At 39.4% G+C, this 24,955-nt stretch overlaps 1 protein-coding gene across 2 annotated transcripts in view; it reads right to left on the reverse strand.

Annotated features, from left to right (window-relative positions):
* ccdc88b (coiled-coil domain containing 88B) overlaps nucleotides 1-24,955 on the reverse strand; it is a 49,448-nt gene extending 24,493 nt beyond the window's left edge. The window contains exons 1-15 of one of the 2 annotated variants that reach the window (XM_072395583.1): nucleotides 24,511-24,955; nucleotides 23,221-23,369; nucleotides 20,858-20,966; nucleotides 14,889-14,958; nucleotides 14,642-14,700; nucleotides 13,393-13,476; nucleotides 12,436-12,576; nucleotides 11,385-11,530; nucleotides 10,895-10,976; nucleotides 9,341-9,499; nucleotides 6,369-6,515; nucleotides 6,004-6,181; nucleotides 5,686-5,801; nucleotides 5,407-5,475; nucleotides 1,896-2,030 (exon numbers count right to left, since the gene is read on the reverse strand). In XM_072395583.1, the coding sequence (XP_072251684.1) occupies nucleotides 1,896-2,030; nucleotides 5,407-5,475; nucleotides 5,686-5,801; nucleotides 6,004-6,181; nucleotides 6,369-6,515; nucleotides 9,341-9,499; nucleotides 10,895-10,976; nucleotides 11,385-11,530; nucleotides 12,436-12,576; nucleotides 13,393-13,476; nucleotides 14,642-14,700; nucleotides 14,889-14,958; nucleotides 20,858-20,966; nucleotides 23,221-23,369; nucleotides 24,511-24,570 (1,704 nt within the window). In that variant the 5' untranslated portion in view covers nucleotides 24,571-24,955. Of the gene's footprint in view, nucleotides 1-1,319; nucleotides 2,031-5,406; nucleotides 5,476-5,685; nucleotides 5,802-6,003; nucleotides 6,182-6,368; nucleotides 6,516-9,340; nucleotides 9,500-10,894; nucleotides 10,977-11,384; nucleotides 11,531-12,435; nucleotides 12,577-13,392; nucleotides 13,477-14,641; nucleotides 14,701-14,888; nucleotides 14,959-20,857; nucleotides 20,967-23,220; nucleotides 23,370-24,510 lie in introns of both variants that reach the window. The other variant, XM_072395582.1, reaches the window with a different exon arrangement.

Below are 24,955 nucleotides of genomic sequence, written 5' to 3' on the forward strand. Positions count from 1 at the left end.
GAAGAACCAGACGAAACTGAAACTCTTCCTCGCTTTGTATTCTCAATACTGTAAAGTTATTTAAGTGTTACTATAAGGAATTCAAAGATCACAAAGGGTAAAAGCTTTATTGTCTCAACGTTTTGAGGACTGCGTTGGCCTGAAATGCAAATAAGTCTTTATATTCACAAACTAAGCAAATTTTGTATTTTCCTCACTACTGCAACTTTTTCTCATTTGAGCTATTACATGTTTGTGTTAATTTAATTTGCTCTATTTGATCAGGGGAAGTCATAAATTGTTTCATCACAGATATTTATAAGTAGATAGACCTTCTCCAACCACTTTTGATCCATCTCTCCCTCCTCTTCCTTCTCTTTCTTCTTAGTAAAATTAACTTCAGTCACTCTCTCCATGCTAGCTGATATTGATTTCCTCATCTTCATCAATTCAGTCTGAAGAGCTTGCAGCAATCTTCTCTCCCTCTCATCCTATCTCTCAGTCCTCCACTCGACTCATCATTTGCCATAAATCAAGCCAGTGATATGTTGTAGGAGACCAAATGTCTTTACTGTCATACCTTTGCATGACATTATGTGTTTGCTGCACCACCAAAACAGTTTTCAGCTTCACTGGAATATTAAGGCACTTGTCATGATGAGTTTTATTGAAAACATCAGTGATGAATGTATAGTAATTTACCTCTAATCAAACATGAACTGTACCTCTGGCAGGCATTATTATTGCTCATCGGGCCGACAGAAAGATGAAAGCTAAACCTGAAGGAAGTCATGTGCTTGTGATACAGCACAAACAGCAGAAAAACACTTAGTTTGACTTGATTAGTTTGGAACCTTCAATTATGCCTCCTATAGGATGTTAAAAGATTTGCATCATAAGGTTGAAGCCTCTTTTGGAGCTACAACATCTCTGCATTTACTTTGATTACAAAATTCCAAAAATGATCAAGAAGTTACAGGTTCACATTACAGTCAATTTGCCACTTGATGCTGCAAATGCAGTTTGGTTTGAGCAGCTGGTACTTTCATAAAAACATCAATCAACAAACAAATCTCTCATGCTTCTTGAAAAACTGTTGTCATATTAAGGATTGCCATGTTTAATTTTCGCTGTTCTTTTTTGTTTTGCACAACCTTTTCACAACACTAATGCCTGTTGTCTGATTTTTAAATCTCATTTTTATCACATCATATTAGCTTCTTCTTATAAAATGAGATTTGTCAACTGCCCCACCGATCAAAACTGCCATGATCTTGATATCTCTACTAGCATTTTATAAATTCTCCCTCTCACTATCTCATCTATCGATCCATCCTTACCTCTATTTGTCTGCGAGCCTCCAACAGACTCTCTGCAGCTTTCTTTAGACGCTGCAGCTCAGCCTCCACAAGCACCAGCTTTTGTTCAGCCTCCCATGTTTTCCTGCTTTGCTCTCCCAGCTTTGAACGCAGATCCTGGGCCAGCTTCGCTTGTCGCTCGGCCTCCTCCTGAACATCATGGAGCTGGTTTGTGAGAAGCTCCACATCTGGACCAGACAAGGAACACACGGCCAGATGTGCAGCTGTGGTTTCTGTAATATCTTCTACGGGATGCGTTACGATCTCTGAACTAGTCTCTGCAGACTGTTCTTTCTTTGGTTCTCTTTCTTTCTCCTGTTTCTCCCTTTCTTTCTGCCCTCCTTCTGCCTCTCCCCTCCTTTTGATCTGGATCTCCTCATAGCATGGTTCGCCCTTACCCCCATGAAGATGGAGGCCCTCTTCACCCACACCTGCTTCCCGCTGTGTCCCAATGATTTCTCCTCTTTTCTCCCTCTGCTCCATTAGCCTCACCCTTCCTTCCCCTTCACCCCGACAGGACTGAACAGGATTATAGGAGCCCTGGACTCCTCTCAACACCTTGTCCTCCTCCACCTCTCTGTCTGGCTTCTTAACATCTTCCTCTTTCCTCTTGTCTTCAAGGGGTTGAAGTTTACTCAGTAGCTCTTCCAGGCGCTGCTTCAGAGTGGTATTTTCATTCTTCAAGTTTTGAAACTGAAAAGTGCAATAGGAGAGAAATTAAAATCATCATATTTGACTATTAAATTCAACTTCTTTTTGTCCTCATTTGCTCTATTAGGTCCTTAAATGTACTGAAAATGAATGAATATGAAGTTCCTAAAATGTGCTACGGTTCAATACAAACAAGCAGTGAAAAAATAAGAAACAAATGTTGGTTGGTTGGTTGGTTGTAACAGTAACAGTAACATATATAAACTATGAAGAGATCAGACTAAAAATAGGCATGAAAAAACATTGACTTGTAACTATCAGAAATAACAATTCAGACAAAAACTGGAATATAAACAAAGAAAAATACAGCATAGATCAATTTGAACAGTTACACTATTCCTATATAAGTCCCATTATACTTGATTATCTTTATAAATGAGTCCAGTATTAATGATCCAATACAGCTGATGTGACTGTTGTATAAATAATGTTACATCTAATATTTTCACTTCAACTGGAAAGCACATATCAATAATTATTGATAACAGTAAACTCATCAGTGCATGTGTTGTGTTTTTTTATCATACTGTTTGGATTTAGGGCCAGAATCAATGCTTATTTTGTATTTGGGACAGTCGCACAATTTTCATTACGTTCCCTCCGTGCTCGACCACAAAGGATCTGAGTTGAAGCAATGAAGATGTGATTGAAGTGTAGACTTTCAGTTTTATTTCAAAGGCTTTTTAAAAATACATCTATAGCTGCAATTCCTAAACTTACAATTGGGTATTTTGGTTAACCATTTGAATAAAAGTTGCAAGTCTACAATTTAATCACTTCTTGACTGTTTCAAGTGCTTTTTCCATCTTTTCCACAGAGGAAGACACAACAAGCCCTTGAACTTAATGGAGGCATACTGTGATATGCATACTGTGATACTCTTTTTTTTCCACACTCTAACACACTCTAACAGTTCCTGCGGTCTTAAATAAAAGTCTCTGACATGCTTTGCTCAAAATAACTACAGCAGCTTCTTTTTCTTCCAATTATTTACACATCTATTCGAGCAGATCATACTAGGTGTGGAGTGACCCAATCAACTCAACAGACTAGGATCTGCCTCTTTTGAGATCTGTATCAACCCTTGCAGCACGTTATCATGTATGAGAGAGCATACAGTTCATTTCACAGACGTTTGTTGTATTTCTGCTGCATTTCATTCAGTGACAAATGGGAAATCGGAATTTAACAACTCTAGATTGGTAACATATTCAAGAAAGTCAATTAAAAGTCAGATTTCCTTGTGAGGATATAAAACAGTAAACAAAGTACTGGTAGAACATTACTAGCTCATTTATTCCTTCACTTAAGTGAAATGTAGAGCTAAATATGAGAGTTGATGTCGAAAGCAAAAAGCAAGATCCAAGAAGTTTCAACTTTCCGCTTCTGAGGATCAGTAAATGCAGCTTAATCTGAAGATGATGCTCAGTGGAGATAATGAGAAAAAAGTTGAATAACCCAAATAAGTTTTCACTGTAAATCTGAGTGGTTCACTGAATGACACATTTTCAAATATATAGGGCCAAAAAATGCCATGGTTGTGTTTTTGAGTTGGTAGTGACTGTAGATACCTAAATATATGCCACCCAAAAACTGTTACACACTTATCTTTAACTTTGAAATTGCTACACATTTTCTCTGGCACCATTTTAATGAGCCAACACAGTGTTATAGCATTTATTTCCACTGAGAGTTGCATTCATTTTTCACAAATATCTTGTATTTCTTATGGAAGAGAGAGATGAAAGTAGTCTTCTCTGGCAAATCTTAGAAGACTCTCACTGGGGTTAAGGACTGGTGATCTGTTTAATCACTCTGTGATGGCCAATCCATGCGTGGAAATAATATCTCATGCTCACTGAACCACTCCTTTACATTTTGAGTCTAATGAATTCTCAAACTGTCACCTTGGAATATGACCGTGTCATTAATGAAAAAAAAATCTATTGATGGAAAAATCTGGTCATTCAGTATATTCAGACAGGCACATAACATAACTGAACCTAGATCTGACCCACCCAAATCATAACACAGCCCACACAGACTCGTACAGTAGAAACGAGGCCTGTTGGGTGCAACACTTCCCTTATTATAAGCCCATTGTTCTGGAACAAGATAAATCTGGACTCATCAGACCACTTGAACTTCTTTTATTGCCTCAGAGTCCAATCTTTATGCTCACTAGTAAATTGAAGTCTTTTTTTTTTTTTTTGGTTTATTAGTCTCACTGGTAAGTTGTTTTCTTAAGGCTACGCAGATGCTAAGTTCAAATACCTTGAAATGTATCTACATTATGTGTGTGTGTGTAAATGGTCTTACTTTCTCTATTAAATATTGCTGCAAGATCTATTGATTTTTTCTTTTTTCTTCTTTTTTGATCAAACGTTTTCTTACAACTATATTTCTGCCTTGAAGATGATGATTCATCTCTATCCACCCAGGTTTTAATGTGTTGGAAGATTCTTAAAGCAACAACGGAGAAGCTGATTGTGCTTCTGACCCATTTTTGGGTCAGAAACTTTGGTTTCCAGTCCTGCACCACACTGTTTTGCTTTATTGTCACTTCACATTTTTGTGGGCTTTAGATAGTGTCTTTGTGGTCTCTTTGATAATGACAATAAATTCATGTGTGTGACTGAACAATTGAAGGGCTCACACAGAGATTTGTTTTTATGATGGTAATGTTAGATTTCACAACTGTAGGGGGGGGGGTGAAGAGCAAAAAAACTGCCAAATTCTCTAGAGCATGATGTCCAAAGTCGGTCCTCGAGGGCCGCTGTCCTGCAGGTTTTAGATGTTTCTCTGCTTCAACACACCTGATTCAGATTAAATGGAGCACTTCAAAACATTGTTACGGTCTGCACAAGCCTGCTAATGATCTGTTGATCTGAATCAGGTGTGCTGAAGCTGGGAAGCAGCCACCCTCGAGGACCAGATGTGGACATCCCTGCTCTAGAGTCTCAATTTTTGTAGTTTCAGTGATTTTCTTAGTTGTTTTGTTTGCTTGATGCAGATCAATAATTTCAATTAATTAAAAAAAATAAGACGCTGCTCACTGCATCAGCTGGTGTTAAATACCTTGTTATTCGCTAAAGCATATTAATCACTGCAGTTCATTTCTTTTGGGAGGCTCTTACCAATTTGTTTGGTTAAAGCCTTGTGGTCACCTATTTTTTATTTCTTAAGTCAGGCAGTATCATCACTTTATAAAGGTATAATGATTTCTTGCTACCTGGAAAAGCTACCCCATTTCTCCCTTTACCCTTCACAACACCTTCTGTTCAGTTTGGTGTTAGCACACTGTTATTCAGTACTGATGCAGTGACAAAAGCTGACAGCAATACAATAAAATGCTCACCTCCCTGAGTGTGTTCTGGTGCTCCATCTCTAGGCAGGTCAGCTCATCCTTTGCATCTGGAGCATCAGTCTGCAGTGAGAGGAGTTGGATGGTTAGCACCTCCATTTGTTGAGGTCTGTTTTTTCTGTTTCATGTGTTCGACAAATGCTTGCAATTCACTGTGCAGTATCTTAAATACCAGATTTTATCATCCATTTCTAGCTTCAAGTTTGAGTAAGGAGCAATAAACTATTACAGATTATTTCTAAAAGCTGAAATCTTCAACCTGTGAAACCTGACCTCCTGCTGGGCCTGCAGCTCCTCCAGTCGTCTCCTAAGCTCAGCGTTCTCCTGCTCCGCTCCCAGCAGCCTCAGCGTCGAAGCCTCGCCTACTTCCACGCTCAGCGGCTTCTGATCTGAGACGTAAGGAAGGAAATGCAAAGATTGAAGCAAGACAAATGATAAAAGAAGGGGGCACACAGACAGAGAAAATTAATTAAGAAAAAAAGAAATTGATATTTGAAGATTCGCATATCCATTTCTCTTTAAGGATAATCGAGACGCCGTGGGATAGTTTTACGTCTCAAATGACATGGTGCAGAAAGCAGATGCTCTGACCAGTAATTTCACTCGGCTCCTCGTCCGACTCCAATTCTGATTGGAGGAAATGCTGGTGAATTGCGACAGCCGAAGCAGGAACACTTCTCCTGCTGGTGCTGATGTGCCTCAGGTCCGCCTCGAGGCTCATATTCATCTCCAGAAGCTCATCTACCCGCTGCCTCTCAGTGTCCCGCTCCTACAAAACACATCATACCATTAATTCATTACAAGAAATATAAACTTCCTCCTCAAATATCTTTCATGAAATGGTATTCTTGTGACAGGGAGATTATAATTTATTCATATTGACATACCTATTATTTAATGTGCATGTGTGTGACTGATATCCCACATTTAAGACTTTGTGTGAAAGTCCCACCCACCGTTTGCACGTCCATGATTCTCTGACGCAGCAGATGATTGTCCCTCTCCAGCTCCCGTAGTGAGGAGCAGCGTGCCCGTGCGTCCACCAGCTGTTCCTCCAGAAGAGTTTTAGTCTCTTGCAGCGCTGCAACCAGCTGCTGCTGCTCCTGTAGGGAGCATCAAACAGTGGAGACACAAAGTTATACAACAACGTTCAGTTGTCATTAAATCAAACTGAATTTGTATAAAAACCGAACACGTCCTAAGGGAATACTATTATTTGTGTGTCTTTTGTTCTGTAGACACACCTATCATACTTTTTGGTCGTTTCGGACATTTCTCAGTATGTGTGAATAAATATGCCAGCAAAAAAAAAAACTTCAGTTGCTGCAGGTACGCTCAGTGGGATCTACAAACATGAGTGCATTTGACTGTGACCTTACTTGACCTTTATTTATTCTTCATTGAGAGCCAATTTGCGGGACATAGATAATCCAACTTTTTTTTAGCAGCCTTCAACAACATCACACACTGTGTATACGTGTATTTAACATCCCCTACAGTCCACATAGACTCCTTAAGGCTACTGTACCCTATTCAACTAAATGACTATCATGGCAACATGCATTTTACTATTTCAGTTTCGATATCAATTTATCAGTACCTCTGATGAGAAGGTACTTTGCTGGAGCTGCACCTGCAATGAATGGTAAGTGTTTGTGCAGGCTCACCATTCAGTCAGGCTGGTCAGTTACAGGTGCTGACCAGGTGCTGCTCCCCCATGAACTTTCTAAATGTGATAAAAATTTGACCTATTCATTCTTGTGATTGACTCTGGAAGGTTCATCCCAGCATAACCTCTAACAATAAAAAAAACTGACTCATGATAAAATATGAGTAAAGTAGAGAAAGAATTTAATTATCAATGGTAAATGATTTCTAAGACAGAACATGCACTAATAAACCCTGTTAAAATGGCACAAGAATCTTATTTTATCTATAATAGACACAAAATAATAATATTCTGTCACCAATTCCGTCTGCTCTCCCTGGTCCTCGATAAGGTAAGTGGAGAACAGTATTGTGTAAGAATGTGTTAAAATGAACAGCCTTCCTGTACAGCATTCATATTTCCCTTACATTTTAACCTGAACAAGTCTGTTATTTACTTGACAAATGGCGCTCACTGTAGCAATCTTGAACAATGCTCTTCTCGAGAGTGAAGTGTGCCAAGTGGTGCCTTGTAAAGTGCCGTCTAGTTTGTATGGTTTTCTTGCAGTGCTAAACAGAACCACAAGGTAGAGCCACCCTTGTTAAGTCAGAGTTTAGAGTTGTTCTCTGTGTGTTACATGGACAGTCTGTCCCAGGAAAGCATCAGTGTCAGCTGTATGGCTCTCGTCCAGCTGCTCATGCATGACAAGCAAATGTAGTGCCAGCAAGACACAAGATTATTAAACAAAGTTCAAGAGTGGGACATCCTGCACCTCTGAGCCCATTCATTTAATTAGCTGTTCCATTAACTGAAATTTGTGTAAACTTAAGGTCCAGTGTGAAGAAGCTGCAGACTGCAGACAGCAGAACCAACAAAAGAAAGAAATTATGGTGGTTGCTAAAAGCATGAAACCTCCTCCATACACCTCGGCTGAGGTCATGTTTGTCCATTCTGAGCTACTGTAGAAAGATGGCAGTGCAACCTGGTGGACCAACCAGAGGTTGATTAACACTGTCTATAAAATTAAATCGATATCTGTAATCTATAAACGTCTATGAAAACAAAAAAATCTTCTTGATATTTTACATCAATGAAAACATAATAGATCCTAAATTAAAAACAGGAACTTAAAACAAACATTCATTAAAAAGATACTAATAAAATAGGGCTTATAGTGTGTTCCTCAGAACAAGATCATTAAAAAGTCACATTTGTCAATAAGGTTTTAGTCCTGATTGTGATTTTGTTTGTTTGGTCTCCTCTTCTGAGGCAACTTTCTTTCCTCTTCAAGAAAGAAATATTTGTTTCGTACTTAAGAGGAATTACTAGCAAGACAAGACAGCTGTCTATATAATCTAAGTCTTATTTTCATAGTTTAGATCATAAAGTTTATGACAATAATAAAAGAAGATCTCCACTACAAATTAAGGCGGGGTAACAAGCAGATCAGAGAGGCTGTAAAATAGCCAAGACAGTTTCCAGACTCCAACCGTGACTTCTTCAGTCTCTAGTTGCCTGTCTGATTGTGTTTTGGCTCCCTCGGTCTTATATTAAGTGAATAACTCCACTTTACAAATAACTTGGCAAGCACAATTTAGTCATTTGTGAGAGAAAGAGGGAAAAAAACACCTGGGATGTAATCTTACAAAGTGTTTTTGGGATGATCCTTACATGTGAACATTCAACTATGGGTCCTGTGGTTTGAGAAAAATGAATCCTGCCACCTACTTTGAACTGTCATGGGGATGTAGCGTAAAGGATGAATGATAAGTCTGAGAAGGTGATGGTGAGGTGTTTTACAAGGATGTGAGCACATGTTCTGCCCCTGAACACTTGTACTACTTCCGAATAAATCTCATTTGGGTGTTAAACTTCCAATAACCGAAGCTGCTCCTTGTCATCAAAACTGCTCTGAGCTGTGAATTCAGATGACATCACACAATATAGCATCGTTCTCTGACTTTGAACTTAATAGTTTTTCGGACTCATTTTTGCTTGAAAAGCTCAGGGGCATGAGAGGGAGTGATATAGCTTTTCAGATTAAGTGGTGCTTCTTTTTGAAAAATATTATGTATAAAGAGAGAGATCTTCTTGATGTGACCCTCTCTGGTAAAATTAATTTAAGGCTTTTATTGTAGAGTTTCTTGTGTGTATATATGTTTAAAAAGCTGCACTGGATACAAAAACAACCCGTATAAACTTCCAGTGAGGGCTTGCTGCTTGATTTCGTGAATATATATATTCATTTGTATGAGTTGTCTGTTTGATGTGTGTGCGCACCTTCAGCTGAGTGCGTGTGAGTTCCAGGCTGCGCAATCTGTGTTTACAGCTCTGAAGCTCAGTCTGGAGCTGCTCGGTCCGTGCAGCGCGCTCTCGAGCACAGTCCAGCTCATCCCGCAGTGCACGCATGCCCCTCACCTCCCCCTGCAGGAAACGGTTCTGCAGGCGCACATACACGATCACACATGCACACACATTCATACACCAGAGGGGATGAGTTATATGAAAATCGTGTACCAATCTTGGATCTGCAGTAAAGCAAATGTTGACAAAGTGTGACACAAGAAGAAGGAAATGTGCACAGTAACGAAATGTCTTCAGAAGCTTAGAAAGTAAAGGACAACATCTTGCAGTCTTCTTTTGAAAATGATTGCTTACAACATTCGGATTAAGGTACCTTCAAAAAATCCAAAGTAACAAATCCTTACATCAACCAGATACTGTCGCCAAATCTCCACTGAATGTTTATGTTAAGTAAAATTTAAAAATGCTACAATGGAGAATACGATTCTTCAGTGTGGGAGCATTATGACCTTTTACTGATCAGCCACAACATTAAAACCACTGAGGTGAGATGAATAACAATTACCGACTTCTTAAAATGTAGATATTATTGGTCTTCTTCACCAAGCCACTAATGAGCTGTCCTGCACGTCTTGAGAGTCGATAAACATCTGTCTCGCTTGCATTTTTGGTGTGTGACATTGTGGTGAGGATTCGACTTGTAGGAAGGGTGGTGGTGGTGGCTTTACTCTGATAGGCTGTTTAGCACAGCGAATGATTCCAAAAGAGGGAAGGCAGCAGAGACAATGCAAAGTAAATGGCACAGGCTCTTATCATTTGTCATCATCAGATCTCCAAAACAATAAAACAAACACTTTCACAATGTGGCCATATGGAGGGAAAAACCTAAATGCCAAATCATAACACCACCTCCTCAAGAGAAACCAACTCTGTATGACAACACCAAAAACACAAAGCACACAAAGCTATATTTACACTTTTTTATCCTTGTTGTATGTATGTGTATCCTTCTGCAATGGCAAGTTGTGTCTTCTTGCACAGGTGCAGACTGTACATCATGGCTAGTTGTAAGTCATCTTCGTGGTGCGTTCATGTGCTATTTAATTTGTTCAGGCAGTGACCCTCTGCTTCTTCATGTCAATTTGGTGAATAGTAGCCCTTACTCGGATAAGAAGGGCCCACACAATTATTTCTGAAGGCTAAGACCCTTTCTTCCTGGGTGGCAACAGCTTGCCGTGACGACAGCAGCCTCCTTCAGCACTACAATGCAAAAACTGCTGAGCAACAACTTGAGCAACACAGCATCCAAACTCAACAGGACACATGCAACAAAAAATCCACCACTAAAGTCCTGGTGTCAGAAACCAACGGACACCCCCTGAGGTCCATGCAGGAGGGGGGGGGGTGCAAAATATTAAGTCAGTTATTCTAATGCTGTGGTTGCTAGGTTGTGTATGATCATGCCTGTGGTGTCTTTGAGCATTATGAGTTTAAATCAACAACTGTAATTGTCATCTGAAGTGTATGTACCTCTTTTTGAAGCTTCTTGAACTGGTCCTCCATTGTTTGAATCTCTTGTTTGTAATCCAATATCTGATCACCTTTATCTTCCCTAACAAAAAAAAAAACAATATTCAACCATCCGCTCAATGAATAACACAGTTTCCTAAACTCATATTTCTGTTTTTTTGTTTCTTTTTAGATTTAACGTCATGTGGTTATGATAATGTGAGAATAAATTAGATTATATTTGACAGAAATAGACATAAAATCATAAAACATAGAAAGTCATATTCAAACGTTGACCTTTATGATTCACTTAATACATTGTGTGAACTGGATTGTAGATGTGAGCGCCTGATTTGTTCATTTTTTTCGTTGCCAAGTAACAACTCATTTTTGTGCATTGTGAAGAGTAACTTAACTTTTGCACTGTTCACGTTGACCTTTATCACAAATTTTCTAAAAGGTCCTCCAGGTTTTTTACATTGCACACTCCAACATGGACGCACACACTCACAGCTGTTGTTTGAGGCGGCGGAGCTTGGCCTTGCTGTCTGCCAGGTGGAGCGCCAGACCTTGAGGCGGCTCGTCGCTGTGGCCAAACAGGGGCGCCGTTGTTGAATCAACCTGGGCTTCCCGCTCTCGACATAGCTCTGCTATCCTCTGGGAAGGAGGGAATGAAATTAATGTGGATGTGACAGGAAAGCAGAAAAGAGAGATGAGGAGAAAGTATGAACAAGCTGTAAGTAGGGGAAATTGCACACTTTTTACTTCGGTAATAATCACCCTTTTTACAAAAAAATTACCTGAAAGTGTTTGGTTTTTTTGAAACAGTGAAAATAATGTGCCTCATAAAGTGATTTAACAAGTGCCCCTATAATCATCAGAAAAGGAAAAGGTAGGAAATTACTGATGACTATAACTATTTTATCATAAAAGCTGCTACTTAGCTGTCGGCATCTTCAGGTTTCTACTTTTAAATAGTAAGTCTTTGTTACAGCAGATGAAAAATAATTTGTACAAAATGGTTCCTTGTCATTGAGAATACACTAGAAGTACTATAGTGTAAAGCAGAACAGACTGTCCAACGAAATAATAATAATTAAACTGAGTTTTCTTTGGAATTTCCCTGGAATTTTCCCTCTGGAATTTCACAATACAATAGCAACAGAAAGGTCTTTTATCTTTTTTTTTGGACTGGTTTAAATATCAGCTTCAAATAAGGGAAGCCCATGTTTCCTGATGGATTATTTAGTTTAACTTTTTTTTATGAAAATTTAATCCTTTATTCTGCTCTGGTCTCACAATAAGGTTGTACCTGAAGTCTTAGAAGATTATTCCCTATTTCAAAGAGAGACTATATTATTCTTTCAGTAACAGATTGTAATCCCATAGAAGCGGAGAACAGAACAGACCTCAGGGAGATACGGGCAGATTTAAGGATGCAAAAGATGATCAATCAAAAAACAAGAACATTAAAGATGTATGGCCTTGTTGGGGAAAAATTAGTTGGTATCAAAGCCTAAATGTTATAGATCTCAACCAGAAAGCTGTGTGTGCATGCATACCTCCAGGTGTGAGTCTCTCTGTGCCAGCAGGCTTTGGATTTGTTTGGCCATGGAGCTGAACACCAGCTGTAAGTCTGCACCTTCAGCCTCCATCAGCTCTTCCCACTGAAGCGGCAGCACCATACGAGGATCCTGAGTCACCTGCAGCAAGGACAATTTTTCATGTCTTTATGATAAGATCAATGTAAATCTGACACAAATGGCAGACAAACAATCCAGGCAGCGTGAGTGCTGTATGAATACTAAGCATCTATGTAGAGTGAAAAAAATATTCCCACATTTCTGCCTGGGGAATGTGCCCAAAAATGCCTGACTAATGCATGCAAAACTAATGATCATGTTGAAGGGTTTGAAATGTCCTCGGGTGGAAGCCATATGAGAAGAGGCAGGGGGGTGCATCCATCCACAAAGCAAGAGCACCTCTCACCTCTATGATTTATTAGGCTGAGACTGTTGGCGTAAAAAAAGGCTGGTGGGCAACATACTATTGCTGAAATTCAGCCCCGCTAGGATGCAACCTGCTGTTTTTGTAATGCTGGAACTTGTTCATGGGGGGTTTCTTCAAATGGGTGCAATTTGGCATTCATGCCTTATTGGAGAGGACGACAGAGAATAACAGAAGAGAGATGAAGGGGAGACGATGGTGTGACAGAGGTGGAGGTGGAGAGATGGACATGAGGGGTGGAAGATCTATCACCAGGGGGCACCCAGAGGTCCTGATGAAGATGCCTGCCGAATCTCAAGTAGCTCATATTCACACTTACTTGAAAAACCAGTAGAACGAATAATAGTTTCACTCTACCTGCCCACAGGCAGACACTGAGGAAATTCTTTGCTTAATCATATTTAGTAGCAAAAATATTCTTAGAAATATCTCCACAGGACAAAATGTATTCTCTAGTGAAAGTATTGTATATTTTGGGAGGGAGGGCTCGATTTGATTAATTCTGCACGTACCTGCTGAATACAGCTGGCTATGGCTGCCTGGGTCTCAATGTCCAGAGACCGGATCTGCTGAATGAAAGTTTCCTTCTTTTCACACTGCAGACGCAAGATGCAAAGGAGTTTAATGTGTGTGTGTGTGTTAGATCAAAACACATTGTTACAATGCCATCTGTCAGCTTTACAAGGTAGGCTTCAGATTAATATATTGGTCAAGTTTACGTAATCAGAAATGGCTTTGAAAACTGATCTAAATAACAAGCAATCAAACATGCAGACCTTTCTCTGAATATCTACTATGTTCATGCTATTCTATGAACGGACGTTTTAGAGAAGTGAAAACCGTCACACATCAGTGGGTTAAAATACTCAGGGAATAAAAATGTTTCTTCTTCATGGAACTCATAACAAACTGAAACATCCACCTTGTAATTACCTAACTCTGGGCCCTAAAATGGACAGAGTGCCCACACTCTTTCAATGGCTCAAACATAAAATAGTGTGCAAACAGAAAAAGTTGCTGCCTGAGCCAGTGTATTTTAATTTGTGTCAAGAAGAAACTTCCAAAGAAAAGTTGTGCCAAGCAGATCCAGTCCAGAAAATGCTAACACCTCTCAGGGGACGGAGATGGCATTACACTGTACCCTGCTGCTTACTGTGTTGAGCAAGTTTCAAATAAAAGCTGCTTTGTTAGAAAATGTTGTTGCTATTTTTGTACAGACCGCAAAAACCAACACTGCACGATCGGTTTTGTTTCTGTTTGTCAGCAAGTGGTTGATGTCATTGTCACAGCCTTCATTTGAGATGTCACAGTCTATAATCGTGTGTTTCTGTCAAGATAAAGTAAACTGTGCCCACTCTTATTAGGCGACTACAGAAACTTATTTGAAAATTAGTATGTCTTATGGTCTCAGTAATGCCGATTGGAACTGAAGTTAATAAATGGGACTAAGTGCAAATTAAAGCCAGATGTTAGCAGGTGTTTTTAGTTTTTTTGGCCAGTGTAAAAAAGGCTTGAGTGAGTCATCTGCATAAATGTAAATTAATTCATAAAACGAATCACTTTTTTTGCCTTGTCGTGGTGATAATGACATTTAAATTCATAAGTCCACAAACACCACAATTTGTGGAAAAAGTTTGATAACTTCCCAACATCACGGTGTTTCAAAAAAGAAAGAAAAAAAGAAGAGTTCCTGTGGTTTAGAGGTTAAGTAAAAACAGCTCAAGTATAATGATCAACCTTTGTGTGTGTGTGTCTAATCACCTGCACTGCACATCCTAGTATGAGCAGCAGCAGTCGCCTGAGCTCTTCCACAGCTGCCTCTGAGGACACAGAAATAACTGTCATCATCATCATTATCATCATCATCTCCACCCTCCAACACCACCCTCCTTATCATTATAACCTTAATGTGCTTCACAGATAGCCGAGATATGGACCCGTGCATAAACTATAATGAGTTTCTCATGCTTAAGAGACATGGCACTGATAGGATCTTGTTATCTTGTACCTGTCAGGGGGTCCTGCCCCAAAATGGCAACATTTGGGAGAGGCATCAGTATCAGCTGCTGCAGGTCTTCCTGCAGAAAAAGTTGAATGTAAAGAGTTAAGCACAAATATTTCTATGTTCTGTCGTCTGCTCAGAGTGAGACTGGACAGACGACAACAGCTAAAACTTTCCACCAGCCTGCTGAAATTTATGGTGTAAACAAAGCTTGAGATACTTGATAAGAGCACATTTGTTTGTTCTTTCAGGTCAAGGAAGCTTTGTGCAAATTGAATTGAACGTATTTCAATGTATCTAATTTCAGCAATCTCTAGATTTAATAGAGAGTGCAAAAATTGATTATATGGATGACACCTGCAATAAAATCACTGAAGTGTTTCTGTTGCTGCCCCTGTGGCTAAACATGTGGGTAATGTGGGTAATGGGACAGTGATCCAGACACATTAACAGAGTCACAAAGATCACAATGGACGTCATACACAATCAGGACCTATTACCGACAACAAACCAAGCATTACTACTGTCAGCGTGTTGCACTTTAGAGCTTGGCCTGTGCATTTAAACAGGGTGATGTTAGCTCTTCACAGATATATTTAGTATTTCTTTACTGACTTGTAAGTAATAAGACATAATAAAATTAACTAAGAAGTCAGTGTCACCCGAAGGTTTACTTTTATTACAGAAAAACTATTTTGTTTATGAATTAAAAAGAAAGCTTAACCAAACAAATGTAATTGCTGTTAAACATCTGCTCCATTATCCCTTTAAGCCAGACAGAAAAAAAACTCTGGATCATGGATGTTTCTTGCGTGATTCTATTCAAGAAACCTTTTATAATGTGCTCCAGTGTAAATTAGGTGATTCAGGACCAGCAGAGGGTCCAACAACACTGTGGTCGGCTTATTTGAGTGAGTTGTAATTTGTGTTTCAAGCTCTTGGACAAATCTCCTGGCACTCTCAAATCAAATTACTCTGAATCAAGCTGGACTGCAGACGTCTCAGACTTTCCCCCCCATCAAGAAACCTGGCTTCTTTGGCAGTAAACAAGTATTTGTAATGTGAATCTGCCATCTTCCTTTTACTTACTTTATTTACTTGGTCTTAAACTCAGAAAAGACCAGAACAGCATTCCTGACAGTTAGAAATATTTTTGTCAAAAAGCCACAAACTGATGTTGGCTAGCTCTTTCCCAACTGCTCTGGAAGTCTGTTCACATCCTCCTGTGATCCATCAATGCAAAATCACCAGAGTGCAGAAGCGAGTCACAATTACAGCTCTGTTTCGGCTGCTTACTGTAACTTATAAACTGTACAGCAGGGAACGCAGCGTACCAAGAGGCAGGGACTGTCTTCAGCAACTGGCATGTGCAGCCAACCTTACATTTCTGCTCCTTCAGGGCACACAGGATAATAGTCTCTGCAGCTCTGACTTGGTCATCAAGCAGCTTATGGTTCTCGATGCCAAACAGACTTCTGCAGAAGATTACACAGACTGAAAATTATATAGCTTGTTGTTATTGGCATGCTAATATTGTTGCACGAACAACTCCCTGTCTGCCCGTAAAGCCAAGATACACATGCAATACAGGGTTGTATTAGCTCAAATTTGCTCCTGCTCTATAATTTACACTTCATCATTTGATACAGTAATAAACCCTGTCAGAATAAGTGAGAAAACAATATGAGTGATGCACATTGGAATTATCTGCACTGTGCTGCGATCTCCAGGACAGTTAAATGTGAGGTTAATCGATGGTGGGAGTGCAGTAGCTAAGTACATTTACTTCAGCACACTAGGCTTATTAAGTGCATTTTTTTTTTAATCTAGCATTTTATGATTACTTATTCTTCCACTCCACCAAATTTTTAGAGGGAAACTGTGTTCTTTCTACTCCATTACATTTGGCAGCTTTTGTTACTTTTAACCAATAGAAGCTGCAAACACATTTTTAAACATAGCACATCATTAAAGATTAAGCCAGTGGTGTTCAATATTTTTAACCGCAAATATCTTACAAAAATCAGTGTTTAATTGGGGCCACATTTCAGATGCCTATGACTTAAAGCCTAATATTAAAAACTGAATATTGTGTTGTGTATCTTTGATCTTCCCCTGCCATTAATCATCTAATAACCCCTCAGATTGATCTTGTGTCCCAGTAGGCCCATATAAAACTGTAACTAGCTACACCTCCAGCTGCTTCCAGTAACATGCTTCTAATAATTGAATGATGTCATATGGAATAAATATACTATTTACTTTAATATTTTGAAACAGCAGGAGATTTTATTCAGTTATGTATTAGTAAATCTATTGAAGAATTTGTGGACTTCTCCATCAATGTTATTTTACAGAAGAAATACATGTTTTTCCAGTTTCAACACTGTAAAAAGTGAGGAAATGTCTACATCTATCCCTTTTTGAATCTGAAAATAATCTATTGCTACATAGATTGGCCTTGAATTTCAAATGAATACATTAATCAGGCTTCTGGCAGCAGTTGGGGACAGAATTAAAAGCCATCTGCAATGATATCTTCTCCAAAATGCATCTTTTTACATCATGTTGTCTGGATGGGTTTTCATTTCATTCAGTTGCTTTTCTTTTCTTTTTTTAATTTCTGGTTTTTTTTTTCTTTCTAATGCTCTTAAGAGAAGCAGATTAATTGAAACCCAATTTATTGGACGTTCAGCCACCTTAAATGGTCATAATTTACCAAGGACATAGTTGTTAAAGGGTCAATATATTAGAAGTCAGGTGAAATTAACATTTAAAATCCCATTAACTGAAGGTTATGATGCAAGTTTGTCATTAAGTGGCATTAAAGGCTTTTATGTGGCGTACAAAATATAGAATGAAATTTAAAACATAAGAGAAGAGAAGAAAGGACAGAGTATTTAATCAAGATAAAATAGAACAGAACAAATCCAACAGCACAGAAATAATAAGTCAGAGCAAACTGAACACAAAGCGATGCAATGAATGACAGCTGCGTCACAGTGCTTTTAAAGAACACTTGTAGGGTAAAGATAAGGGCACCCTGTCTTCACACCTGATCGTCTACAATTAGCTGTATTAGAGAAGCTGAGGTCACAGTAGAGAAAATAAAGCCTTCCTATGCTGCACGCTGTTTCTGCGACTTAAGCTCTCCACACTGTTTTTGAGTCCCACACACTTACATAAACACATACGCAGCAAAACAGCGTGAGTGAGAAATAAAACTGTGACCTATGTTGAACAGAATGTCCAGAGCAACAGTGGAGCCAATTCTGAGTGCACCTGGTGAAATTCTGTTACGACTGATATGAGCTTCCCGCTTACAGTGTCTTCACTGAGCCCCCAAGCTTTAAAAGGACATTAGTGACTCACTGAAAATTAGGAAGTGAAACCTTGTAGGCTTGTGTTCTTATGTTATGTGACAAGTTAAGTGGTGCATGTTCAATTCACCTGACTTGTTTCTCAGGGATGCTCTCTGTGCTGAGAACAGAGGCTTTTGAATCCTCCTCCAGGGAGAGAATTATGCCATTTCCTCAAATGCCACAGGCATCGAACATGCACTTTATGAAAGGCATGTTACTAAAAGCTATTTGAGAAATTTATATTCTGTAGCCTCTAACCACAGCTGCAGCTTAAAAAAACTCAGCTTGCAACTCCTCCACTTTTTCTCACCCTGTTTTCCTAATGAAAAGCAGGGACATCTCTGCTGAGGATGGAAATTTTCAGTGTTTCATCTTCGCTTTCGTGCAAATGCTGTCACCCCCCCCACATACACTTAAAATGTTATATAATATCCTCCGGCAAAATACTCATGTGTTGCGACAGTTGAGCATCATCTTATCCTTTGTTTCTACCACCTTAAAGCTAGGCAACTGCTTTTCCATCGCTCCTCTGTCACCCCAACTCTGCAGTTATGTTTTAGAGGAATATTTCAGTGTTTTCACAAGACTTTTCTGCTTATAATGAGCTCAGAGCAATTTCAGTCTGTCCAAAAAAAAAGTAATTACCCCAGTGTTTATGGAAATGCTTTTGCTAGGCATACATGAGGGGAGAAACTGTCTTGAATACAGCTATTCAAGACAGCAGATGGAGCCCACATCTGAGTCACATTTCCAAATAAATTTGTTTCCTGTATCACTGAGTCACAAGTGTGCCACAGTATCTCTATGTAATATTTTCTAAAATATTCAAGGTTTGCTAAAGCTAGAGGAGGGATGGAAAATCGGAAATTAAACTTCCATTTAAACAGTTCAAAAGAAAAAGTTCAACAATTTACATATCGATCAATACATATATGTTAACTCTTTAATAATAAGCAGGCCAAAGCTTGCAGCTGTATGGTTAGTATATGGAAAGAAAACAGTGAGAAACAGCTTGCTTGGGTCTGCTAAAAAAACTAACAGAACATAGCAAAATAAGAAAAAAATCTATCTCTCTGCACATTAAAAACTCACAAATTAGCTAATTAAATCAAAATTTCCTCCAAAAACTGAAATCAAGACATTACAGAGCTATTGCAGAGGTGTACTGTGGCCTTGATGTAATAGCTTTCACACTCTCGTTTTAGCAAAAATAATGATACAGAATAATGTGTTAATTAGTCACTTTAGATGTGCTTGCCGTCATTTAAACAAAAGTAATGTTTGTAGTTTGGACAGGTGCTTTTTCTGTTTTCAGTTTTAGTGCTAAGTTAACTGAAGCATCTAATGAATGTACAAACAAATAACTTTCAGCAAAAGGCAAATACACTATCTTTTGCACCTACTTTGTATGTTATCAGCACCGTAAGGGATTGTTATCAGCTGTAATAATAATTATGTGTCTCCCCTCTCCACGCCTCTTGACAAGGACATGCATCATCTTGTCTGATCATTTGAAAACAAAAATCAGCTCATACTATATTGGACGCCACCTGAGGTCGAATCTACCTCCAGCCCACTTTGTCCAGCACTGGGGTCCCCCTCTGACCACACATTATGCCACTCCTCCATGTAAATGTGAGAGAAGCATTCTTCTTCTATGGACAGTAGATGTTCTTTGCAGGTGTTACAATTCAGAATGAAAAGAATTCATAGTACAGATTCCTAACTTTAAACTGCATCTTTGATGAAAATATTTTCATACTAATTCTTGAGGCCTGACAGAAACTAAAGCCATGAAAGCAAAAATTTATAGGAAGCTTAAAACTTTAAAGTTGCAACTTCACAGCACACTGACATTAACCTTTGTATACGTGCTATATTAAGAAAGTGTAACACCCAGCAGATCTGAAACAACATCAGCTCTAGAATCCCGATGGCGATAAATTTAAAATTTACATGATTTTACATGTGTTTAGGTGACCGTTAACTTCTTTCCAATTGGGAAGCTGAATGTTCCACTATATTCACCACCTAGTCTAACTTTGTCTGCCTGTCATTTGATACTGGGTAAGTGCTATAGTGAACATACATTTTATCGGAGGCTTTTCAGCTGCCGGCTGCAGCTGGAAATGTGGTGATGAGAGCACCGAGAGTGAAGCAAAACAGTGGAGCCGCCGGCTATAAAACCAAACGATGAGCCGTAAGACACTAAGCTCTGTAGGACTGAAGGGGAACAAAGCTGAATGACAATTCTCTTGGGATTTAACACTTAAGACTGTCATTTTTTTAACATTGACTGTTGACACTGACAGTCACAGCAGAGTTGTCATTTCACTATATTTGTGAAAGAACATTTTTTGACAGGTGTGAAAAAGAAATAAAAGCATATGTTTGTGGTCACAGTGTTTTATCTCAGGCATTCAACAACAAAAAAAAACTGCTTTTCTAAAACAGATCATATATTCAATGGTTTTCATTCATTAGAGAGTGGAAACTCATGTGAAGACCCCTTGTGTTCTGTTGACTCAGCAAATCAGCTTGATTTCTTTCTTGATGATTCAGTCTAACAATTTAATCTCCCCCTCCTGCCTCCCCCCCGGGGCCTTCTCCTACCTGGTAGAACGCTCTGAGGTGTCGATTTAAAATAGAGAAGTTCTGGACTCTCAGCATGTGGTCATCACTCTCGCTGTTGTACAGCCGCTCCACCTTGGGGTTTGGATCTCTGGGCAAACACAGAAAAACATTGTGGTGTGTCGACTGCAGCTTGATCAAACAGCCCAGCCCCATGTCTCTCCAGTTGAGACATTCTTATGCAACAGTTCACTTAAGCAGAGAGTGAATGAAATCTTAATGAGCCCAAGAAGTAGGCAGTGAGAATCCACATGCAATTATTTGCTGAAATAACGTAGCTTAGGTCAGACTAAATTAATCAGCTGCTCGGCAAATGCTAAGATCTTGTTTTGCCTGATAGCAGACGAAAGGATTTCTCCAGCTGAAATTTGATAATGATGATAAGAAATCCTCTGGAGATGCCTAAGAAGATGTGCAGAATGCTACTTCTTGATTTACTAGAAATTTGTGGGTTGTACACTCAAGCCATTCTTTCACACAAAATGCAGACAATGTAAGGTTATGAAAAGGAGAGTGATGAATGTTACATCATATTTTATGTGAGGAAAGAACATTAAGATTCTGCTGCCATGCTTGCAGCTCTCTGAGGCTGTGCAGTGGCACGGAGAAAAAGAGGGTATGACGTTTATTCTGTTCACCATCTTGGTTTAGAATTTTAACACGTAAACATGAAACTGCTCAATGTGGCCAAACATTTAAACAAGTAATACATGTGATCCAAGGCATTGTTTGCCTTTATTTGTCAGATGCATGTGTGGGCCATGGACATATTCAGGGGACTGGACACAGAAGTGCCTTACAGCCAATTTACACAGTGATTGGTCACACTTTCATAATCATACTTAATGCATCTGTCTCTGGTGCATTTTGTAGAGCAAGCCAGGTAACCATAAAACCAGGAGACTAATATGCATTTTATGTGTGCTTGCTTGCTTCCAAGATAAAGTTTCGTGGACCTGCTGCAGTGCTGCTGCTATTTGAAGGCTCCAATATTCAACCCTAGAAAACCACTGGGTGTAGCACCAGAACAGCAGAATTTCAGATCAAAATAAACGGAAAGCCAAACCTAATTCGGAGTCTTTCAAGCGAGTAGTTGATTGCTCTATTTCAAGGAAACCAAAGCATTACTGACCCTATTATTATCCCTCTCTTATGGCAGGCACTTTAGCTGATCACTGTTTATTCAATGGAGGAAAATGTGTAAGTTCACACACTCCAGACTACATGATAGGGATCACGTGCACTAACCCTTGGAGCCGGCTGCCAAAATACAGCTCAGACTACAACACACATTAAGGAACATTGAGCTTTCTCTGGTGAGGACGCCGTCATATCTTTACAGAAGTAGTTCTTAAGTGCAGTTTAGGTTCAAACTATTGTATCACCTTTAGATCTCTGTATCATTAGCTGGATGTTTTGCTTCCGTATCATTAACCAACATAAAAAGCTCATTTTCAATTGAATCACACCAACTTCATCTGTCATTTTGACTACTTTCACTTTTTTACATTCATTTACTTTGTATTGTCTCCACTGAAAAGGGCTGAAGTACCAACACTCACCTCGCTGATGGTTTGTTGACTCTAACTCAGTTGTCCCTCGAATACTAGATCAGAAGTTTGATCGCCTCCCTAACTTCTGAAATCAGTCAGGTACCCTTGTTGTTCCCCTTTTTTCTAAAGCCCCCATTATGAAAGTAATATCTGCAACTTCACCTTCTAAATAACAACTCCCAATCCAAACTAGGTCCATTTTGACGCATTTTAATATGATTTATATATTCATGGGGGATTCCGGTTTGTAAAACCATCCCAATGGCTCGAAAAGGAATTCTGTTTCGTGACATTATCACAATGTAAAGTCTAAACAGAAACCCATAAGCAATTTTCATTCAAATGCATGGGAGCTTTCTCTGAACCTGCTGTTCAGTTCAATAAATCTATGAGTATGACAAAGTCCAGTTCGCTACAGTTTGTAGAAAAGATGGCGCAGTTTCATTACTTAATTCATCATGCCAGCATCGTGCTTCATCTTAATGCTTTTTTCAATGGTTTTCACTCAAAAAAGTGCCTTAGATTTTAGCTGAATAATAGACTGCGGATCTCTTTAAACATTTGGATCTCTTTAATAAAATATATGATCAGTACTTGCATCCAACCGTAAGATTTCGCTGCTGCTAATTCTTCAGTTCACAAATGTCACTTACTTTGCTTATTTTATTAAATAAATGTGATGACTAAGTGGAAAAGGTTCCTTTAAGTTGCTTCTATACCTCGTCTGGCCACTTTCACCACAGTCTGCTCTGCTGCAAGGCAATGAAGCAAGACATTTTTTATCAATCTTACATGATCCTCATGACTTGGTTGAGAAAAACCCCATTGGTCAGTCTCATGTAATGCTCTCGGGCACCCTGGGAAACTGAGTTCACTTCCATGTACTGGCTGTAGAGCTGGACGCTGTCATCACTCTCCACCATATTATCAAACAGCTGAACCTGCGAGAGACCAGGACAGATCATTAGGAGGAGGACAAAAACAAGGAAGATGGAGACAGGAGCGGAAAATAGGTACATAAAGCGAGGGGGAATGAATGAGAGAGCGAGGAGCAAACATTTTTACACAGGAAGCCACTAGAGCCGGTGCACCTGTCCAAACAGGTGGGATCTGTGCTCTCACACTGCGAAGCACTTCACAGTGACAAGCAGCCAAGCAGGACTGCAGCCAAGGTCTTACTCTCTCTGTTCAGTCAAGTTGTGCCAATGCAAACTGCAATTTAATGAGATTTTTCCCCACCTGCACCTTCTAAAAACTGTTCTTTGGTAACAAAACTGATACGGTAAGGTTGAGCAGCTCCAGACTCAGTGTGACAGTGTGGCAGAGCACTTAAAGAGGCTGTCCAACAAGATATGAGAAGCAGGGTGAAAACTCTCAGTGAATAACTGACCTGCCGCAGTGCCTTTGAGCAAACACTAAACCTATTGCAGCTGCAGGGATTCTTATGAACCTGACCTTTCTGACCTCCAAACTGGAAATGGTCAGCTGCCCAGGAGAATATCCTCACAAGGTTCAGCTCAGTATCACAATACACCATACACACTGTTCACTGACCAGAAGGATGAAATCCTCTGAGGCTGGCTGGATTCACGTGTGGAAATGCCAGCTGGAAATTTACAGATGCACCAAATCCTCAAGTGATTTCACTGTGAGTGAGTGTGCGGTCATGAATACACTGAAGATAAATTTGTGTTGTTTTCAAATTCAAAACAGCACAAGGACACGGAAGTGTCAAAACTAACAGGAAAAAAAAGCTGGTTATTAAGAGGCAAGGGAAGCTGCCAAAAGGAGAAGTAGTGTTGCTTTTCTGTGCACTACAAAAAGAAGTCAGGGCTATTTATTTCATTTATTCGAGTCTAACTTTGATATTTATTCATGAAATCGAAATACAGACGGTTCTAAAAGATATCAGAAGTATTTGTGAATAGAAATGATCGGCTAATGTGTAGTTTAATGCAGAGATTGGACACTAACAAAGGCCGGTTTTTACTCAGATTATTACGTCATGTCTTACTCCTCACTATGCTTCGAGAAATGACGATCTTTTCTCTCCTTTAACGTGACAAACGGTAAGTGACATACCCATTGAGCCAGCGCACCTCCCATGAATTCCTCTATTATCTCCTTAATGTTAGACTCCATTGTTGTGTTACAAGGGCAGCGAAACCCTGCTGCAGACAACTAATTACAAAATATTATCAACTTTGAGTATGTAATGAATCAAAGAGCGAGAATCCATCTTGCGTCAATTGCAATAGTTTGACATTTCTGCGGCCCTTCCCCTCCCTCCACCTCGGTGTCTCTTCCTCTCTGACTGTGTGTCAGTTAGTTTCATTGCAAAACCGCACCGGAATTTCTCAAAAAGCACATGCTGCGTTTTTTTTTCTTCTTTTTAACACACCCTCCACATCTCGTCCCTCATACACTCAGATCTTTCCAGCAGGGGAGGGAGTGTTTTGTGTGCAGAAATGCACCATAATAGTTCAGTCTTTAGACACACCGGCCTATACCATCTACTATTTTATCC

This window comes from Leuresthes tenuis, unplaced genomic scaffold, assembly GCF_036924035.1.
Source record: "Leuresthes tenuis unplaced genomic scaffold, fLeuTen1.0.hap1 SCAF_11, whole genome shotgun sequence".
NCBI lineage: Eukaryota > Metazoa > Chordata > Actinopteri > Atheriniformes > Atherinopsidae > Leuresthes > Leuresthes tenuis.